The following is a 19,010-nucleotide window of genomic DNA, read 5'->3' as shown; positions in this document are numbered from 1 at the left end:
AGCACACTCTGCCGACATGCAAGTCGAAGATAATTTAATCGTTTAGTTTAAAATATTTCTCGAACTCATTCACGTTTGTATGTCATTCGCGTTTGTAAGACATACAGAAAAATCATGAGTCCCTAAATGTAAGAATATATTACACATATTATGTATTCCAAGCAGAAGTTAGGGAAAAAAACTCCATGATTTGTTTTTCATTTTCTTCTAAATAATTATGGAAAAGTCAGTATGGAAACAATGTATTAAGAAATCTGATTGGTTCGACCACGTCAAATGCGTGGGACATAACTAAACAGAGCACGACACATCATCAGATTTCTTTCTTTCTTTTACCAACAAAATTAAATTTCCCAAGATTTTTTTATTATTATCTTTTCGAGATTATATATATATACCAACAAAATTAAATTTCCCAAGATTTTTTTATTATTATCTTTTCAAGATTATATATATATATACACACTACTCTATGATCTATAATCCTTAAATTCGAAAATCAAATTCCTTCATTAGGTTGGAAAAACGGTACCAATTTTTTCAAAAATGATTTAACCCTTTAACCAAACAACCACTTAAACCTGATTAAAAACAATTAAACACTCATTTTTTTGATTTTTCCAACTTAGAAGATACTAATATAAAAAAAAAATCTATAATATAGAGATAAAATAGTAACTACGGAGAGAATCTAAACTAATTTAGTACAGAGAAAAAAGTTGGAATCTCACAGATACTTTTCCTTTTATTTGTCTTAATAGAATGTATATTAGATGAAGAATAATATTTTTATTTGTTGGTTTAGTCTGAAGGATAATGAGAGCGAAAAAAAAAGGAGGAATAATTTTCTCGTGGTAAGGACAAAAGCTGGCCCGCCATTTGTCTGCATCATTTCAGTTCTCTCACTTAACCTTTACTCCGAAGACATGCTTTTTTCTTCATTATTGCTTTTTAAGGTTATTATCGTCTTTTGCATTCATTATTAATTTAATAATGGACACATTTAACTTTTTTTTTGTATTTTTTTAATTTATGTTAACAAATTAGTGCAAAATCAAAACCACTGAAGCGGGAGGGAAAGTTATTCCCGAGATGAGCGCAAATAAGAAACAAAAACTGTCATTTTTTATTTAACCTAAAAAAGGTTTAATAAAAACTGAGTAAATGTTATATTTCTTTCTCTCTTTTATTATCCTTCTTCATCCTCTCTCCACACCGCTCATTCGTCTCTCGTCTTCTCAGAACTCTCTCTCTGTCTTAGGTATTTTTAATATCTCTCTAATTTTAAGGAATATAGAAGAAGTTGTTAAGACTTTCCATCTCGTTACTGAATATCTATTTGATTTTTTTTTTCGTTTGCCTTGAGAATGAAAGTAACGTTCTTTTGTGTACGTTTTCGTCTTTTTTTTTCCTTACAGGAAATGGAACGCATGGAAGCTGGGTTGAAGAGCAGTATCAGACAAGAGATGGCTTTGAAAACGACTCCTCCTCCTCCGGTTTACGAAGAGTTTCTCGCCGTCACGACCGCTCAAAATGACTTTTCCTCCGAAGATTTCTCCGTAGACGACTTACTTGACTTGTCAAACGACGACGTTTTCGCGGAGGAAGAAGCGGCCGAAGTTCCCAAGGCTCAACAAGAGGTTGTGCTCTGTGTCTCCTCCGAGCAACCAAACGACGTCGAAGAAGTACTTGGCCGAACCAACGATTTTGGTTCTCTCCCTTCAAACCAACTCCCCGTACCGGTAACTTTTAAAAAAAAATTCCTTAAACCAAAATTAGAGAGATGTTTTGCTTTAATTTATATCACTAAAATGTTTTCTTTTAAATTTTTTTTTGTTGTCATTAGATGGATGAATTAGCGGACCTTGAGTGGTTATCTCATTTCGTCGACGATTCCTTCACGGAATATTCGGCTCCCAATCTAACCGGAACACCGGTTGAAAAACCTGCGTGGTTAACCGGTAACCGGAAACACCCAGTGACTCCAGCCTCTGAAGAGTCTTGTTTCAAGTCCCCTTTCCCAGCCAAAGCCCGTAGCAGACGGAACCGGAACGGAGTCAAACCCTGGTCGCTTGGCTCCTCGGGTCCTTCCTCGTCGAGCTCCACCTCCTCATCCTCCTCCTCTTCGGGTCTTTCGAGCCCGTGGTTCTCCGGCGCTGAGCTGCTCGAGCATGACTTCACGTCCGAGAAGCCTCCCGCTCCCAAGAAGCACAAGAAAAGGTCGGCAGAGTCTGTTTTCAGCGGCAAGTTTCAGCAGCAGCAGCCGCAGCGACGGTGCAGTCACTGTGGCGTTCAGAAAACTCCGCAGTGGAGAGCAGGACCCAAGGGAGCCAAGACGCTTTGCAATGCGTGTGGTGTTCGGTATAAGTCGGGTCGGTTACTACCAGAGTACAGACCCGCTTGTAGCCCCACATTTTCGAGCGAGCTTCACTCCAACCACCACCGCAAAGTCATAGAGATGCGGCGGAAGAAAGAGCCGACCGATGACAGCTCAACCGGTTTAAACCAGCCTGTTAAGACCCCACAGGCTGTACCAAGTTTTTGAAGAAATAGAGCCTTGAAATTAGAACAGAGATGTAGGACCTGATTCAGTCTCAGTTTTAGTCCAATTTAGTTTCTCATTAACTGTTATGTTGTATATTACTTTCATTTTTTCTGTAGCACTTTACTTTTTAATTATCTTAGTTTTATTTTTCATGTTAGGAGTAAGAGTCTCAGTCAGTTCTTAGAAAACTGACTATGTCAAAATGTCAAATTATTGTGCCTGTAGGCTGTATGAGTTACTTTCATCTCCCTTTTCAATGTTTTTCTTTGGTATCAAAAAGTTTCTTTACATGAATTTTTATGAAGTTACATTTCAAATGTTATGAAAAAGTGAAGTTAATGTATAGGTTCGAATTGGTCTACAACTTTAATTACTATGCCCATTAATGAATAGACCAAACCAGAACTGACACCATTATGTCTATCATGCTCATGCTCATGCTCTGCTCAATTGCTCATGCTCATGCCAGTCTCATTCTTTTTCTTTTCTTGAGCTAAAGCCTAAAATGTTTTCTTTTTGTTACTTATAAACCATGTGTTTCTCTTTTGTTGCTTAGCGACTTTTTTTGTCTCTAGCCTTTTTTTTATGTATCTCTCTATGTTTATGCTAGAAAACGTATAAGTTTATTACTCTATACATATAGGGAAAAGAATCGTTAAAAATTGGTCATTTATTAGTAATTGCTTATCGACTAGCTACATATGGTCAGTTTTTGATATTCATAGTTCTACTAAATTTTAGTCGTCGTTTTGTTAAAATTTTAAACTTGGAAACTAATGAGGGAGAACCCTTGTTTAACGCCCAAAATGGTTGACTACAACTTAATCTCGACTTGGTAACATCAATTACGTAAATGAGTTTTCAGTTTTCACGAATTGTTGTAAATTAATCAACCATTTCTCTTGATTAACAACATGTCACGTGATGGGTCAACGTGGTATCCTCAATTCTTTTATTATATCTGAAAGTCTAATAGTCAATTTAATAATTTTCTTAAATTTTAACATAAGTCATGTTAATGTCTTGTATAGACTTCACCGCAATCTTTATTACGTTCAACAACCGGTATCGTTCAATCGATAATCTGTTGAGAAACCACCGACGGTGAAATATAATAACTGCAATGACATGTTAAAACTAAATTATTATTAACTGACCAAGCTTTAATGAGTGTATTAATCAGATATTTAAAGCGTAGAGGGAAACCTTCTTCTGTTAAAGATAAAGTCTGTCCCCAAAGTGAAAATATTATTGAGATTGTACTCAATTTAAAATTGGAGATGATTTGATAAAATGATTTTATATGATTAGAGAGTTTATTATAAATTTTGTTAAACTACTATTAAATCTTACCAAAAACTACAAAATTTATTTTTATTTTTACAAAAATACTTCATCCAAACATTCTAAAATCATTTAAAAATTTCAAAACACTACAGTTTAAAATATTTTTAAAATAAGTGAAAAATAAAAATAGTGAATCTAAGATTATTCTATAAAATATCAAATTCAATAATAATGAGTCTTAAATACTTTTACAAATTATATTTGGATAATAATAAATTTGTTATTTTAATAGAAATCACCCAAATTTTCATTTAAATATATTCTCTATATATATAATCCAAACGACATTCTTGAATAGCTCATTTAACTTTCTAAAATCATCTACCGTAATTTTTTGAATAACCACTTTTAGCCAAAAAAAATTTTGTATAACCACTTATCTTCTAATATCTCATCCATTCCAGTACCGATAACATGTTATATGAATGAATAAATAGATTAGGGCTGGCCAATAACGGTATTAGTTATAATCAATTTGTCTGGGGCTTATATGTGACCGACATTTTGTCTCTAGTATATGTGACCCACCGTTTTTATGTGAGAGTAAACAACGATAACAATAAAAAGGGTCATCAAAACAGAAACATATCAAGTTAGAAAGAAAAAACAAACATATCTGTAAAATTTTAAAAGAACAGTAACTGATCATGGTATCAACTTCATATGCGAATAGGTTCATGTAGTGTAATAATTAAGACATTGTATGCATAATTCTTTTTTTTCTGACAACGGAATCAATAGTGTTAAAAATGAATAGCACGTTCATCTTTTGAGTATTAGCCTGTTTGAGCTTTGACTTTTTCATACATGGAGACAAATGAAGTAGAAACAATCGAGTGTACCGACTTCGCCTAACTTGTTTGACTTATTAAGGCGATAATAATCGCGTGTTAGCTTCTTCGTGGCACTTATAAGGGCGTAGCAAAAGCCCATCAATGATATAGAGCAAACAATACCAAGAGGGAATTTCATGGGCCGAATGAGTTATATGGACCCAAAGCAATATTCCGCCAACAATCTTCGGAGACCTCTACCGAATCAGCAGCATACGATGACATCGGGCAATATTCCGCCAACAATCTTCGGAGACCTCTACCGAATCAGCAGCATACGATGACATCGGGAAAACAGCTTATTCATACCCGAACTATGAGTTTTTAAGAAAAACATATCTATACTTTTTTCTTGTGCGAATACATGCCCGAACTATACAAACTTTGAATTACATACCTGAATTTATAAAATCCACGCTAATTCATACATCGATATTAACACGGTTTAATTGTAGTTAATAGCACTGACTAGGATGATTATATGGCTGATTAGTCATCTGCACATACAAATATGACGTATAAAAGAACATAATATAGAGGGCTAAATTTTAAATTTTATGGATCGAATATGATAATTATTATCGGTAAAATATTAAATTGTTTGGGCCATTGTAAAATGGCGTCGTTTTTAAAACTGATTTTTATCTTCCTCTTACGAAATCGACGAGACAGAGAAAAAAATAAGGTTACACGATTAAGGAAAAAGAATATTTAGCTTAGCAAATTCAAGCTCGTTGTCGGTTTCTGGTATTATGTTAAGTGATGTAAAAAAAAGACATATTAGACTTAAAAAGTGAAGTAGTTGGATTTGCTAAGCTAGATATTCTTCTTCCCTGATTGTGTAACTCTATTTTTTCTCTTTCTGTCGATTTCACAAGAGGAAGATAAATATCAGTTTTCAAAACGATGCCGTATAACAATGGCCCGAACAATTTAAAATTTTACCCATAATAATTATCATATTCGGCCCATAAGATTTAAAATTTAACCCATTATATTTTGTTCTTTCACACGACCTCAGCCACATAATCATCACAGTCAGAACCATTAACTACAATTAAACAGTGTTAATGTCGATGTACGAATTAACGTGGACTTTATAAGTTCGAGTATGTAACTCAAATTTTGTATATTTCGGATATGTATTCGCACAAAAGAAAAGAAAAGTATAGGTATGTTTTTCCCAAAAACTCATAGTTCGGGCATGAATAAGCCGTTTTCCCCGATGACATCAAATGCAAAAGATCCAACGTATTGATGAGAGAGAAGTAAATACGTCGATTAGGAACACGATTCATTACATACGTATACTGCGTCTTTTGCATTATGATCTTATCGTGTCCTGATTCAACATGTTCAACTTACTGTCTTCTTGAAGATCCAAACGTTCTGGTGGTATAAAAGCAAACTCTGATATTCAGAGTTACTTATGATAGAAAAACACAACTGAGTACATCGTCTACAACGCCAACAAATGGAATGCAAAACCAGAGATCACCAAAACAAACCACAACATGACTTGAAAGAAAAGCTTAAACAAACAGTGTCCAAGACACAAAGACTGAAATGTATTGTCGACAAATTTTGAAACGATCAAGACTTGTTGCAGGCACGGGAGACCATAACGACCAGCATGACCACGATGGAGAGCAAGACCGAAGTCTTAAGCTTTTCTTCGAGCCAATTGTTGAATTTGGCGTCTTTCCCCTTCTTGTTAACACCGTCATCATTGTGACTATTCAAGAGCTCTATCACGAGCCTTGTTATTTTCTTAAACACTTCATTGGCCTTAACCATTGTGTTGTCAAATACCCATTTTATGAAATCCACTGCTGCGTTATTCTCCCCGGGAGTGTCATCTGAACTCTCCTCATCTGTTATTAGGAATACATAATGACCGATGAGCGTCGTGAGAACAGGCTTAAAACTAATCAAAAAACGTTTTACTTATACCTTGACTTATGCCATTGTTGTACATCTCCTTAATCTCACGCACCACCTCATTGTTCATCACTGCATCCCACACTGCTTTGTCAGATGACAATGATATTACCATTCTCTGCACCATAATGTTAAAAAATCCTTAATTCATGATACAACGAAAAGACCAGTGTAACATTAAACTAGTTGATTCTAGAGTGACTTAAATCTCAATTATTCATTTCAATTAAATCTCTAGTGGATTGTAAATTATTCATTCACATAACCTCTTTTTGTCTTATTCGTGTTTTTGCCTTTTTTTGGCGTTTGTCCACAACCAAACTTAGAAAAAAGTTTACTTTCGACAATAGTCAAAGAAAAACTAGTCTTCTTTGGCATATTTTGTAGGATTCAAGAATACTTAAACATAGCAAGATAGAACTTTGAGCTTAGTGAATCAAGAAATGAAAAAAAAAAGGATCACCTGGACGGATGGTTCGGTTCGCAGAAGGTCAAAAGCATTGTAAACCTGATCATAAGCATGAGGCTGTAAGACTCTTGAATGGCATAGCTGCACAGAAGGTTCCATCCAGTCAGAACCCGAGCCAAACGAAGGAGCTTGATGAACCATTCCTGTCGCTATAGGGCTTTGGTAACCACCACCATTTTCAGGATAGCTCTCATATTTGTCTCTAACCAGCTGAGAAAACGAGCTTCCATCGAAAACCCTAAAAGGAAACAAGAATCAACAGTTTACTCACGTTCCAATTAAACAAGAGAGCATGTTCTAGAAATTCATAAGAAACAAACAACTTGAGAAAAAAATTTCAAGGTTAGGTACAAACAACTGTGTGGGGGTTATAAATGACACGAGGGCAGTAATCCCAGAAGCAAACAAAACGAAAGTTAGTTACTAGAACTTCCATCTTCTTAAGTTCATAAAATCAAGACAATTCAATCACACTCAGAAGAAAAGTTAACTTTCAGACAATCAATCAAAGCCAAGACACGAGACTTGTCTCTCTCTCTCTCTCTATATTACCTTTTTCGTACTATAATGACGTGACCACACAACTAACTAGCAGTTAAAGCTCATTCACATGTATGAGGATTAATAGTCAATTCTAATCATTGATAGAAGTTTCGAAGTTCAAAGAGAATCTCACCCAAACCAATCACAAAAACACAAATAAGAAAGAAAAAAAAAAGATGATTACTGCTGGAGAGCAGAGACAGCATCATGGACTTCATCAACAGAAGGAACATAGCCAAAAACAGAGTCCTCCTCCTCCTCTGTTCCTTCCTCCGAAACCCACTCAAAGTCTTCGTAAGCGCCGGAGTTGATAAACGAAAAAGCTCCGCCGCTCCATCCGCCGGTTGCAGCCACCGGTAGATTCAACAGCGACCCTGACGCCGCCGAAAGCGACAGATTGATCGACCCAGAAGAAGAAGAAGATCCGAGTTTATTATGATCACCATGGCCAACAGATGCTTTTCCAGCCGGAGTCGTCGACGAAGACGCCGGAGACGAAGCGAAGGGATCTTGAATACCACCGTTGGTCACACCGGTTCTCGTCATGGCACGTCCGGCGGCGCGTAGCATCCCTCCGCCGCCGCCCATGGGTCCTCTTCCTCCACCAAACATGAAGACAATAGAGAGAAAAGTTTTTACTCCGACAGGTTTTTCGTACGTTAAACTCCGGTGATCAGTTTTGTCTTTTAGGTCTAGTGAAGAAGCGGATCTATGAATGTGTCTGTTTTAAAAGTTTTGCTGTTTCGAAGGTTTCGTACAACAGTTTGAAGATTTCGAGGAGACGGGATAAGATTTAAATGTTTTTAAATAAACAAATGTTTCTTTAAGGATTTTCTCGGAATATATTTACTTTCTTTGCTTTGCTTGGTCCTTCTTCTCCACGACACGCTTATCCATTCCTCTGTTTTCTTTTGCATTAAAATACGATATATATACTTCTATAGTTGTAACAGTATTTTTTCAATAATGGATACTATTCCCAAATTTATATGGTTATATTTGAGTTCCCAAATACGAAACCTAACACATAACTAAAATGAATACTTAAGGTTTGATTTTTTCATAATGGATACACTATTCCCATATTACACTCAATAGGACTCCAAAACCAATTTGAAAATTTAGAAGACCTTTCGTACGGAAAAGGAGTATAACACTAATTTTGAAAAATAACATGAACATGTACTAAGCCCTTTTTAGAAAAAACATGAACATATACTACAATTCAGCTTTCTTATTATTATAAATCATAAGTCCAAAAGATATATCAGTGTGTTTTTCATGATAGAATATGCGTGCATTTGATGAACATCTGGTGTGGTGATAAAGAAGAGATAGTATTCACCTATGTCATTATCAAATATACTATATTAACAGTTACATGATATATTAATATGCAAAACTATGGTATATATTTATACATGAAAAATAAAATGGCACTGTGTTAACAAAAATGGCATTTAGAGCATTACTAAACCATTGTTATTTTAACCATCTTTATTCTTTTCTGTAATAAAGATTTCTATTTTTTCTCGGTTAATAGAATAAGAAATAACATTTCTCTTTTACACTTATATTTAGAAATTATTATTTCAGAGAAATACATTAGAATATATGTCATCTCTATTAAAGAGTTCTTCTAAAAGTGAAAATAGTAAAATACATTGGAAATAGTCTTATATGTTTTTCAAAAAAAAACTTAGAAAGTAATAATAATTATGAAAGTTTTTAATTTGTTAAAGTGAAGAATATCAAGTAAACTGTAGTAAAAAAATGATAACCGGAAGTAGGAATAGATATTTATTTTTATCTTAGTTTTAGTAAATTAAGTTTGTTTGGTTTTCCTAGAAAATTAAACTTATTTTATAAATTATTGTAACCATAGTTGTAAAAATTAAGAGAATTGGTATCTCTCTATTTTATCCTCCATAAAATTCTCTATTATTTTCATTATTGTGTAACTTTTTAATCATTTTTCATCAAGTCAATCTCATAGCCTTACATAATTCTAGTATATCATCTAGTGTGATTTAATTTAGACGAATTTTATACCGGAATCTAATTTATTTTGTAGAAACTTTAGTGAACACTGATAAAAAATACTTTAGTGAGCCAACATGTGCCACTTAGCCTTAATCTCTACTATAAAAGTAACTCAAAATTAACGATTTTCTTACTTCAGTGGTAGCAGGTTATCGTATATATCTGTGATACCGCTTTTTATATTGGAAAGTAAAGATAAGAACATTGAACTTGAAAAGGCTACTCAAACTCTCTACTCTATGTTCCAAGTTTGAGTGCTTCTGTATTCGCAAACTATTAATGTGTAGAAATATGACGAGTGTCGATAGTACGTTGATGATCTGATCTCGTATTAGCTGCTATTAATTAACATGGTTGATTCCTCTTGAGAAATTGGATTAACTAATGAATAGCCTATTTACTATCACAAGCAGGGGCGGACGTAGCCTTACGGTTATGGGACACGTGCTCTCTACTCTTTTTTATTTGTTCTTAAGAAATTTAAACTAATGTTTTTATTTGTTTTTAGTACCATGTCCTCAACTATAAATGATTTTAGATCCACCACTGATCACAATTAGAATCAAATAACTAACTTAACCAAACATATAAGATATGTCGTTATAATCCGTAACATAAACATTTCAATCGGAATACATCTTATGAATGTGATTCATACGTAAACACTCTTTTTGTAACTAAGTGTTTTTATTTAAACAATATACAAAATTGAATGTTATCTATAAGTATTCTTTTGTCTTTGATTTAATGTTTTTAGTTAGAAATGTTAGTTTTAAATTGAACATTTCTTTAAAAATCTGTAAATATTAGGAGAATATATAAGTTCTACATTTTTTAAAAAGGTACCCACATATATTTAGAAGTGTGATTCGAGTTTTTAGTATATTGGCTTTCTTTCGAGGAAATGTTTTATTTTTAATTATCTTTTATCAGAAATGAAATGATAGGATGATTTGTTGTTTTACTTCTTTTTAATAATTGATTTAGAAAAGAGTTGATACCAGTTCAAAAAAAAGTTGCTTGATAAAGTGGGTCATTTTTTTTTCTTTGATAAAGTGGGTCATTGTTAACGAAACAAAGAAAAAGAGCGATAGCGTGTGGGCCTCCTCCACTCAATTTTCGGGTTAACTAGGTCTGGGCATTTTACCCGGACCCGAAGACCCGACCGAAACCGACCCGAAAAAACCCGGTCCGGGTAAGAACCGACCCGATCAAATTACCCTATCGGGTCTTGTTGTAGAGGACCCGCGGGTCTTGGACCCGACCCGACCCGAACCCGAAATCCGGCGGGTACCCGAATTAATAATATAAATTAAATAAAATGAATCAATGGGGAGTCGAAGACAGGTTATTTGTTTACATAGCAAAGGGGTCAGCCACTAGGAGACAACCAACTATTGTTCTATCTCGCATAGTTTAGTATATATACATATTTTAATATAATAAAAACACGAATTTTAAATAAAATGTCAAATATTTTTGGATATATTAATATTTTGAGATTTTTTTTTGTATTTTTAGGTATTTTTTAGGTTGAACCCGAACCGAACCCGACCCGAACCCGATCCAGAACCGAACCGATAAATTTTAGTTACCCGAATGGGTCCAACTATATAAGACCCGACCCGATCCGGACCCGGTACGACCCAAACCGACCCGGAACCGAAAATTTGAAATTACCCTATCGGGTCCTAAACTCCTAGACCCGAAAGACCCGGATCCGAAAAGACCCGGCCCGAACCCGACCCGACGACCCGAATGCCCAGGCCTAGGGTTAACACTGCTTACGTTATAATTACGATGACGAATGTTTGCATGACTGTCACTTTCTTGCGCCTTAACCTACTAAACTAGATTTTGACCCGCGCTTTCAAAGCGCGGGGTTATATTTGGTGAAAATTTTATATAATCACATTTATATAATTCGTCTTGTATATGCATTTATATAACCCGTCTCATATATGTGTTTTATATCCGGGTTTATGTTCGGTTAAAACTATATTGTACATGTATTTTTAGGTTTTTAATTTTGAATTAGATATTTAAAATATAAATCAATATAACAGTTCTATAGTTTTTATCGGTGTTTTGAAACCCGACTCGGACCTGCAGTTGAACGAATTACCGGTTTGTAACCCGGTATTTTTAATATTGTGATTTTTTCTAATGATAAGACAAATTCGGTGATCATAAGTTGGAAATTTGTTTAAAATATATTTATATTTTTCAAAATCGTTCTAAATGATAATGACTGTTGTCAAAATTAATAATTTTAGAATTAGAAAACCGGTGGTTAATAACAGTATCAAACATGGAAATAATCGATGCAGTATCAAACAAAGAAATAATCGCAGGCCGAAATTAAATTAGGAAACCGGTGATTAATGACAAATCAAAAAATAATTAAGAAGAAATTGGCGCAGAATGTCCAGAATACCCTTAATGAATACAAAGAAAATGTTCTTCGGTAGGAGTAAAAAGAGTAAAAATCCAAAACATGCTTGTACTTTAATAGTATAGATACCTTAGAAACTTCGTGTCAGTATTCCCAGCAAAACTTATGCATGTATCCATTCTAGGTTATGCATTTATCCAAAAAATAGTTTGAATGGTTAGTTGCTTTCGTTCAAGCAAACATTTTCAATTAACCGGCCATAGAAAGATGTAACAAAGACCAATGTTTAATAAACTCATCGTGCAAAATAAAATTTCAAACACAAATCTTGGTTCAGTGGGTAAACAATTAGATCGAATTCAAAGTCTTGGATTTTCTTTTGAAAAGAAGATTGAGAGGCCATAAACTTTGGTTGTTTTTTTTGTTAAGAATGTAAATATCATTTCACTAAATAAATTGAGGTTACAAAATGAAAATTGAGGTTTTAAAATGTAAATTTTTATTTGTACCGTCAATTTTTTTTTAAAAAAATTATAAGCAAATTATCTGCATTCTAACCGTTTTGTTTGATAGCGAACATGACAAAATACGGATACAAACTTGAAAGATTTGGAAGAGAAATCAAAGACATACGCTAAAAAAATATTGAAGTCACGTGTACGAAAAAGGTGAAGCAGTGACAGAACTAGCGTTGTAGGAGGATGGTAAGTGACCCACATGAATCTCTGTTCTAAAAAAAATATTTGTACTTTTGTAAAGAAAATCTGATGAAATTAGTTAGTGATCCCTTTAAACATCATGCCGTATTGTCTCTTTTTGGAGCTAAACGAACCGGCAACACTGTAAAACGAGAATTCTCATTTCCCTGAAGCAGGTAAGACTTGCAATCAAACTTTGGCCGTCTAGGACTAACATTTCTTACCAAAAGCGAATTCTTTGATAATAAACTGATCTCGGCTTAGACCAAACACAAAGGAAAATTCTGAATACATTTGACTATATGCAAGATATATACTGTCTCATCATGAGAGCAGAAACTACCAGTCTACCACCTCATATATTTATTTTGTTCGTATTAAACAAAATAATACAAAATTGATTTTTTTTTATGGAAACAAAAGACGGTTAAAAGTTAAAACAGCCTACGATGAACCCAAGCACCATGCAGTCAGTATAAATATAATAAAATATATATCTATGAACGAAATGTCAAAATTAATATTTTTTGTTAGGAAAGGTCGACAGCCAAAACCATGTCTTGTATATTGGAAATGGTCCATGGTTGTCTATATAAGTTCCCGTTGCTGATATGTTTCCTAGGAAGATGCTTACTTTGTGATCTCTTTTAGCTATTGCAAAGTGTTTACTTGCAAACGTGCACTAAGTTACTAGGTTTTGCAAAGCCTAGTTATCTATAACCAGTCTAGTTTTATTTTTAAATAATACTATTCTGTTACTAATAGATAAATAAATCTCGTTCGGCAAATTTGTGCAACTCACGCTTTTCTAAGATAAATAATTTAAGACATATTATACTTATTTTTTATTAAACTGGGATATCTCATACCCATGGAAAAACCCAGTTACTAAAGGAAAGTACAGCCCACAAGAAATATAGCTCACGGAAAGATTTTCTCTTCGGATATTCAAATAAGTCGTAAAACATAGGTTTATATCCGTGTAAAATGAGCAAAATAATTATAATTTAATTTTATACAACAAGTGAATCGAACCTAAAATGTGTTAGCGTCTCAGTCTCGTTTCCTTACCACTCGACCACAATCATTCGGTCAAAGACGTATTATACTTCCAACTATAATTCTCTTTAAGACCGTATATTATTCTTTTAAATTACTTGTCTTTACATGTAAAGTGATTTTGAACGCAGCAATCATTCTATATGTTCTATGTTGCTTCTCTCTTTTATTAATCCTGGAGACATATTTGTATGTTTCTACTGATGATTTTTTCACATTTAAAGAGTAAAGACAAATAAGACAATACTACATTTTTATTTTTTTCAGAGAAATAAAATAACAAAAGTAAAACATTTATGTGTTTAGAGTCTAAGTGGTAATATGCAGAACAACTACAATATAGTTATAATAGTAACAAAAACATATAAATACATATGTATATATAAAAAAAAACTGATACTAAAAAAAAAAAAAACTGATACTATTAATCTGCGGTGATATTTGGTGGTTACCATTCGGAAAGCCTTAGTCTAAGCAGAGAGATCAATATTTTGTACTTTCTTTTCTTCATCTCGTGGCCAAGATCTTTAACAGTTAGAGAACTCGTTTTCTTTATTTATATGGTTTGTCACAAGACTCACGACCCTTTATAATCGTTTGACCTCTTTCTTCATTCAAAAACCACATTATGTGGTCCGATAATTTCGAAATTATATTTAAACTCTCGGTCTAATTAATGTCCAGATTTCAGTCTCTCTGATCCCAAACCGATGGATGAGTATATACATTTTTGATAACCAATATATGCACCTTCCATGAAAACAGAGAACAACATGTAGGTGAGCTTATTGTCTTATATGAGATGATGAAACTTTGTTTTGAATGGTGACAAGTTAGACAAGATATCCGTTGCTCATACCCAACAAACGTATGTGTATCTTTATTACAATCTATTTATATAAAGTACAGTTAAATCTCTCCTTAGAGAGACACCTAGGATGCCACATAGGAAATTCATCTCATGGTGTAGCAACACGTGTCCAGGAAGAAAACGTAGTGTTTCATTAAAACATTAATACAATTCATTTAGGTTTTATTGTATCTGGGCTTCATGTTTTAGGTATAAACCCACATATGTTTCTCCCGTCTGCTTTCATACGACGCCATCGCCGTGTCGATCCAAGTACAGGCCACCGCCTCTTACCAGAAGAGGTGTAACGGTCTACACTTTCATTCAATCTCCATCGTTTACGTTCTTATTCACTCCATAAACTTGCATTCAATAGCACCTTCACTCTTCCCAGATGGTTACAAAACTTATCCTATAAAAAGGAGGTAAGCTTTGCCAAAATTCACCAAACATCACCTCTCACCCTCAATCATCATAATACTTTGCTTCAGTATTGTGATCTCTTCATAGAAATTCTGATATAGCTATAGAGTTTCGAGATGTTGATTCGTTTTGTGAATCTTCCATCCCGTTTTATCTTTCAACAAAAGCTTATCGGGAGAACTATTCAAGACAAATCGCGATGAATCTGATGATTGATCCCTCGATCGAGAAATCTTGGTTTCGTTTCAACGTGTCTTGGGCCGTGTCTCGGTTTGTCCAGATTCAACGCTTATACGAATTTCCTACCTCCAACAAGAACGACGCTCTCATTCAGTGAATATCCCGTCAGAGGCCGTGATTCTCAATTTATAAATAGGTAAGATTTCCACCTTTGAAGATATCTCATTTTGTGATATTCCCTAAAACTTATTTGCATTTATATGGCCAATCCATATGTTCTTCTTCGTGATTTAAAGGGGGCCACTGTTCTTCCATCGTCGAAGTGAGGCTTCTAAGATTTTGGGAAGCTGGAAAGCTCAAACGCGGTGGGGGAGTTGATAGGCTGGATATACTTCTCCTTGATGCCAAGGTTTTCTGATCTTAAATCTCTATTTTTTATTTGAAGTTTTATTTTTCCCGGTCTTAAATCTCAAGTTTTTTTAAGTTCCACCCTGACATTCATAAACTTTGAACTGTTGTATACGCAGGTTTTGCGATTTATATCTCATGTTCATTGTTTTTAAAAGTTTTTCGGCCTCCACATTTATAAATTTCAAACTCTTGCTTAAATAAAGAAAAAAATATGATATACACAGGTTTTGCGATCTTTGACGATTTCAGTTTCAGTACATCCTCCTTTCCTTTAAGTCCGTGCATCTGCAGCTATATATAGGTGAGTTTCCATCCGTCAAATCATCATTTTCTTACTCACAATCATATCAAACAAATAAACTTTTGAAGAGTAGAATGGTTAACTCCTTTCTTCTCCTTGCTAACTTCAAAACCGGTTGCTGTAGAACCACAATTGAAGTTCGTTTGCTTATAGATGTTTGTCTGTTGGCAGGCTAAATTTCAGAAACATGGGGCAGAGCAGAGGGAAGAGCAACTGGAAAGTCTCAATCATCATAGGGTAGGAGTCCTTAGCGAAGGAAAAATATTTTTACCATTGCTGCATTAAGCAAATTATTTTTAACTTGGGAATTTTGCTATATCTCTCTCAGTTTGAATTTGAAAGGTTCAGCCTTATGTAAGAGCGGATAGTCAATAGGGAGAAGTTAGAAGTAAGTTAAATACTTACCCTTAGATTTTTCTTTTATTGAAACAAAAAAAAAATGGGCACTTGACGTTTTACTGCTATATATTTGCAGCGAGAGTTGGCTATTTCCTCTCATGAGATACTTGCTGCCGGAAGGGTTCACGGTGCACGTTTATAACTGGTCAGTGATCCATTTCTCCTCTCCGAGTTTTGTCGGACCCAGCGACAACGTCAATAAAAGGTTATCGAGATGGTAATATATCCGGCAGTGAAGCAATTCAGAGATCAGATGATATCACCATCAAGTTGATGGCATCAACAGCACATCCTCTGTTAAGCGTCAGCCAAAGGTCCCATTGTTGTGAGGAAAGCTTAGTTGTTCTCTTCTCGAATCATCTCTTGAAGAACACACAACTTCCTCTGTGTGTTTTCCTCTTCCAAAGGTTTTATTAGTCATAAAAAGGAGGGCAACGATAGAAAGCGGATGTGGAAAAATAAAAGAAAGGTCTTTTTATACCAAGGTGAAATCAATTCCCTTAATTCACAACCTCAAGGATCAGAGATTCAGACAGTTGCAGTGTAAAAACGCCTTCATACCGTAAAACATTGCAGTATCACATTCACTGTTTATCATTTTTTTATTGTTCCTCTTTAAGTGTTTTTCTAGACGGAAGATATCAACACTGAAGTGCTATAAAATTATAGTAAACTTTAAGGATGCTTCTAAATTTTCATGTTATTTACTTTTTATTCTCGAGAGTTTTGCCTTTATTATCTAATATTTATATGCTACAGTGTACATACAAGATATATAAAGAAAACCAAAAATTAAACAAAAACACGGGCGTAAAGAAAAATATAAAATTAAACAAAAAGTCCAGCCTAAGATAACAATATAAGTTTTTCTCCTCACTCAAGTTACAAAATGGGAATTATAAAACAGAATTAGTAGCAAATTAAGCAAGAGATTGCTAAAGTTAGAAGAAGTGTCTTCTTAAATTTTTATAAAAAAATATTCTATTAGCTAGAAAACAATGCTCAAATCAGCTTTTACAGTTAGCATCTGATTTAACACCAGAAGGTTTCAAAATTGATTTTAGACTAGATGTATTAGAAAACCATTAATTCGACCTTATTATATATACAACAATAATTATATTTAAGTGAGAGCACTATAACTGTAACTTAATATCAAATTTGAATTTTATTTTGAGAACAAAAGGTTAATTTAAAATTATTCAACATAGTTCTAAAAATAATGTCAAAACATAATAATTGAGTGAATATACATAATATAGTTCCTTAATATAAAAATTCCAATAGTAAATAGAAAACTTTTGTAAAGAAAACAAAAAGGAGGAAAGTCTATTTATGATATTGCTTTTTTTGTTTCATCAAGTTATTTTTCCACAAGAAAATGATTGAATACCACAAACACAAATTGACACATAATAAAAAACAATTTCAGAAAAAGTAGTGGGAAAACAAAAATAATCTGATCTAATAAATGGAAAAATAACTAAAACACACAAAGGAAATTATTATATTTTAAATAAAAATGATTCCTTACTGATCCAATATAAATATTTAAACAGAAATTTAATACTGATATAATAACAATAAAAATATATTTTTAGAGTATAAACACTTTTCATAAAATAAAACAATAAAATTAAGGTTGTATAGTATAAACAGTTTTAAAAATATTTATATTTGTACAGTATAAATAGAGACTCAGTATAAAACAATTTGACCAAAAAAGTATAAATAAAATAGAAAACTTAACCTAAAATATATATTTAAAAAAACTAATCCATCAAAATAAAAAATAACATAACCATATTAAACTATTTTTGTATTAAAAATTAAATTGATTGAACGAAACTAAGGTTGAATATTTTACAAGGACACAAAATACTCAGGCGGATCGACTAGCACGTAGTGCCAAGAATCATCCATCGTTTGTCGTTTACATGGATGCGGAGTTACCTATGTGGTTCACAGAGCCATTTACAGTTTGTTCTTTAAATAGATAGACAAAAAAAATTGAATATTTTACCATCAGAAACTTCAACTGAAAGAGGTCATAAAAATTAAATAAGAGCAATTGTCCAATAATGATTCTCATATTATATAAAAAAATTATTAAAAGATTAAAAGATTAAAAAAATAAAACTACAGAAGCACAACTGAAAATAGTTGAATGTGTAGAAATGAAACCATATCTAATACTAGAACTTATATTATAATCAATTAGACTTTCAAATCAAACACTGTGCTACATAATTAATCGACATGTCACGGGTAGTGCATAAAACCCACTAGAAACATAAATATTTTGTGATTATATATTAATTTCATTATAGTCCATTTTTAAATTATATACTATCTATAAAGAAATAATGTTAAAATCATATTCTAAAAAATAATTAGACAATATTTTAGCTAATCTACAAATATAGTAGCATATAAAAGAATCAATAATGTATATTTTTATCATAGTAATTTGACTATTTTCACATTTTCTAAATAAGCAGCTATAAAAGATAAAATATAGGTAAATTCAATAAAAAGTACAATTACATATTTACATACATCAAACATAAATT

At 33.2% G+C, this 19,010-nt stretch overlaps 2 protein-coding genes and 1 long non-coding RNA gene across 4 annotated transcripts; 2 read left to right on the top strand and 1 right to left on the bottom strand.

Moving 5' to 3' along the window:
• The first annotated feature begins 1,103 nt into the window (after window positions 1-1,103).
• On the top strand, window positions 1,104-2,839 carry LOC108816746 (GATA transcription factor 5). Its single transcript, XM_018589317.2, has 3 exons — window positions 1,104-1,261; window positions 1,419-1,742; window positions 1,847-2,839. Exons 2-3 carry the CDS (start codon window positions 1,422-1,424, stop codon window positions 2,543-2,545), a joined length of 1,020 nt encoding a protein of 339 aa, XP_018444819.1. The 5' UTR covers window positions 1,104-1,261; window positions 1,419-1,421; the 3' UTR covers window positions 2,546-2,839.
• Window positions 2,840-6,118: 3,279 nt separating this feature from the next.
• On the bottom strand, window positions 6,119-8,555 carry LOC108827634 (uncharacterized). The gene is made up of 4 exons (XM_018601074.2): window positions 7,863-8,555; window positions 7,130-7,373; window positions 6,679-6,784; window positions 6,119-6,599 (listed from the first exon to the last, which is right to left on the bottom strand). Exons 1-4 carry the CDS (start codon window positions 8,288-8,290, stop codon window positions 6,319-6,321), a joined length of 1,059 nt encoding a protein of 352 aa, XP_018456576.1. The 5' UTR covers window positions 8,291-8,555; the 3' UTR covers window positions 6,119-6,318.
• Window positions 8,556-14,917: 6,362 nt separating this feature from the next.
• LOC108829856 (uncharacterized) lies at window positions 14,918-17,160 on the top strand. 2 transcript variants are annotated; one of them, XR_008942721.1, is made up of 7 exons: window positions 14,918-15,148; window positions 15,314-15,522; window positions 15,623-15,735; window positions 15,962-16,038; window positions 16,210-16,275; window positions 16,367-16,426; window positions 16,514-17,160. It is a non-coding gene; the product is annotated as an uncharacterized LOC108829856 (long non-coding RNA). The 2 variants fall into 2 exon arrangements; XR_008942720.1 differs by having other exon boundaries at window positions 14,918-15,522.
• The last annotated feature ends 1,850 nt before the right edge of the window (window positions 17,161-19,010 follow it).

The sequence above is a fragment of the Raphanus sativus genome, chromosome 2, assembly GCF_000801105.2.
Source record: "Raphanus sativus cultivar WK10039 chromosome 2, ASM80110v3, whole genome shotgun sequence".
Lineage (NCBI taxonomy): Eukaryota > Viridiplantae > Streptophyta > Magnoliopsida > Brassicales > Brassicaceae > Raphanus > Raphanus sativus.
This window is presented reverse-complemented; position numbering and strand designations above follow the sequence as displayed.

Excerpts from the sequence above, each read along its gene's own strand:
- LOC108816746 (XM_018589317.2), top strand. The coding sequence starts at position 1,422 with ATGGAACGCATGGAAGCTGGGTTGAAGAGCAGTATCAGACAAGAGATG. Across the intron at positions 1,743-1,846 it reads CAAACCAACTCCCCGTACCG|ATGGATGAATTAGCGGACCT; the intron begins GTAACTTTTAAA and ends TGTTGTCATTAG.
- LOC108827634 (XM_018601074.2), bottom strand. The coding sequence starts at position 8,290 with ATGTTTGGTGGAGGAAGAGGACCCATGGGCGGCGGCGGAGGGATGCTA. Across the intron at positions 7,374-7,862 it reads GCTGTCTCTGCTCTCCAGCA|GGTTTTCGATGGAAGCTCGT; the intron begins GTAATCATCTTT and ends GTTTCCTTTTAG. Across the intron at positions 6,785-7,129 it reads GAACCGAACCATCCGTCCAG|AGAATGGTAATATCATTGTC; the intron begins GTGATCCTTTTT and ends ATTATGGTGCAG.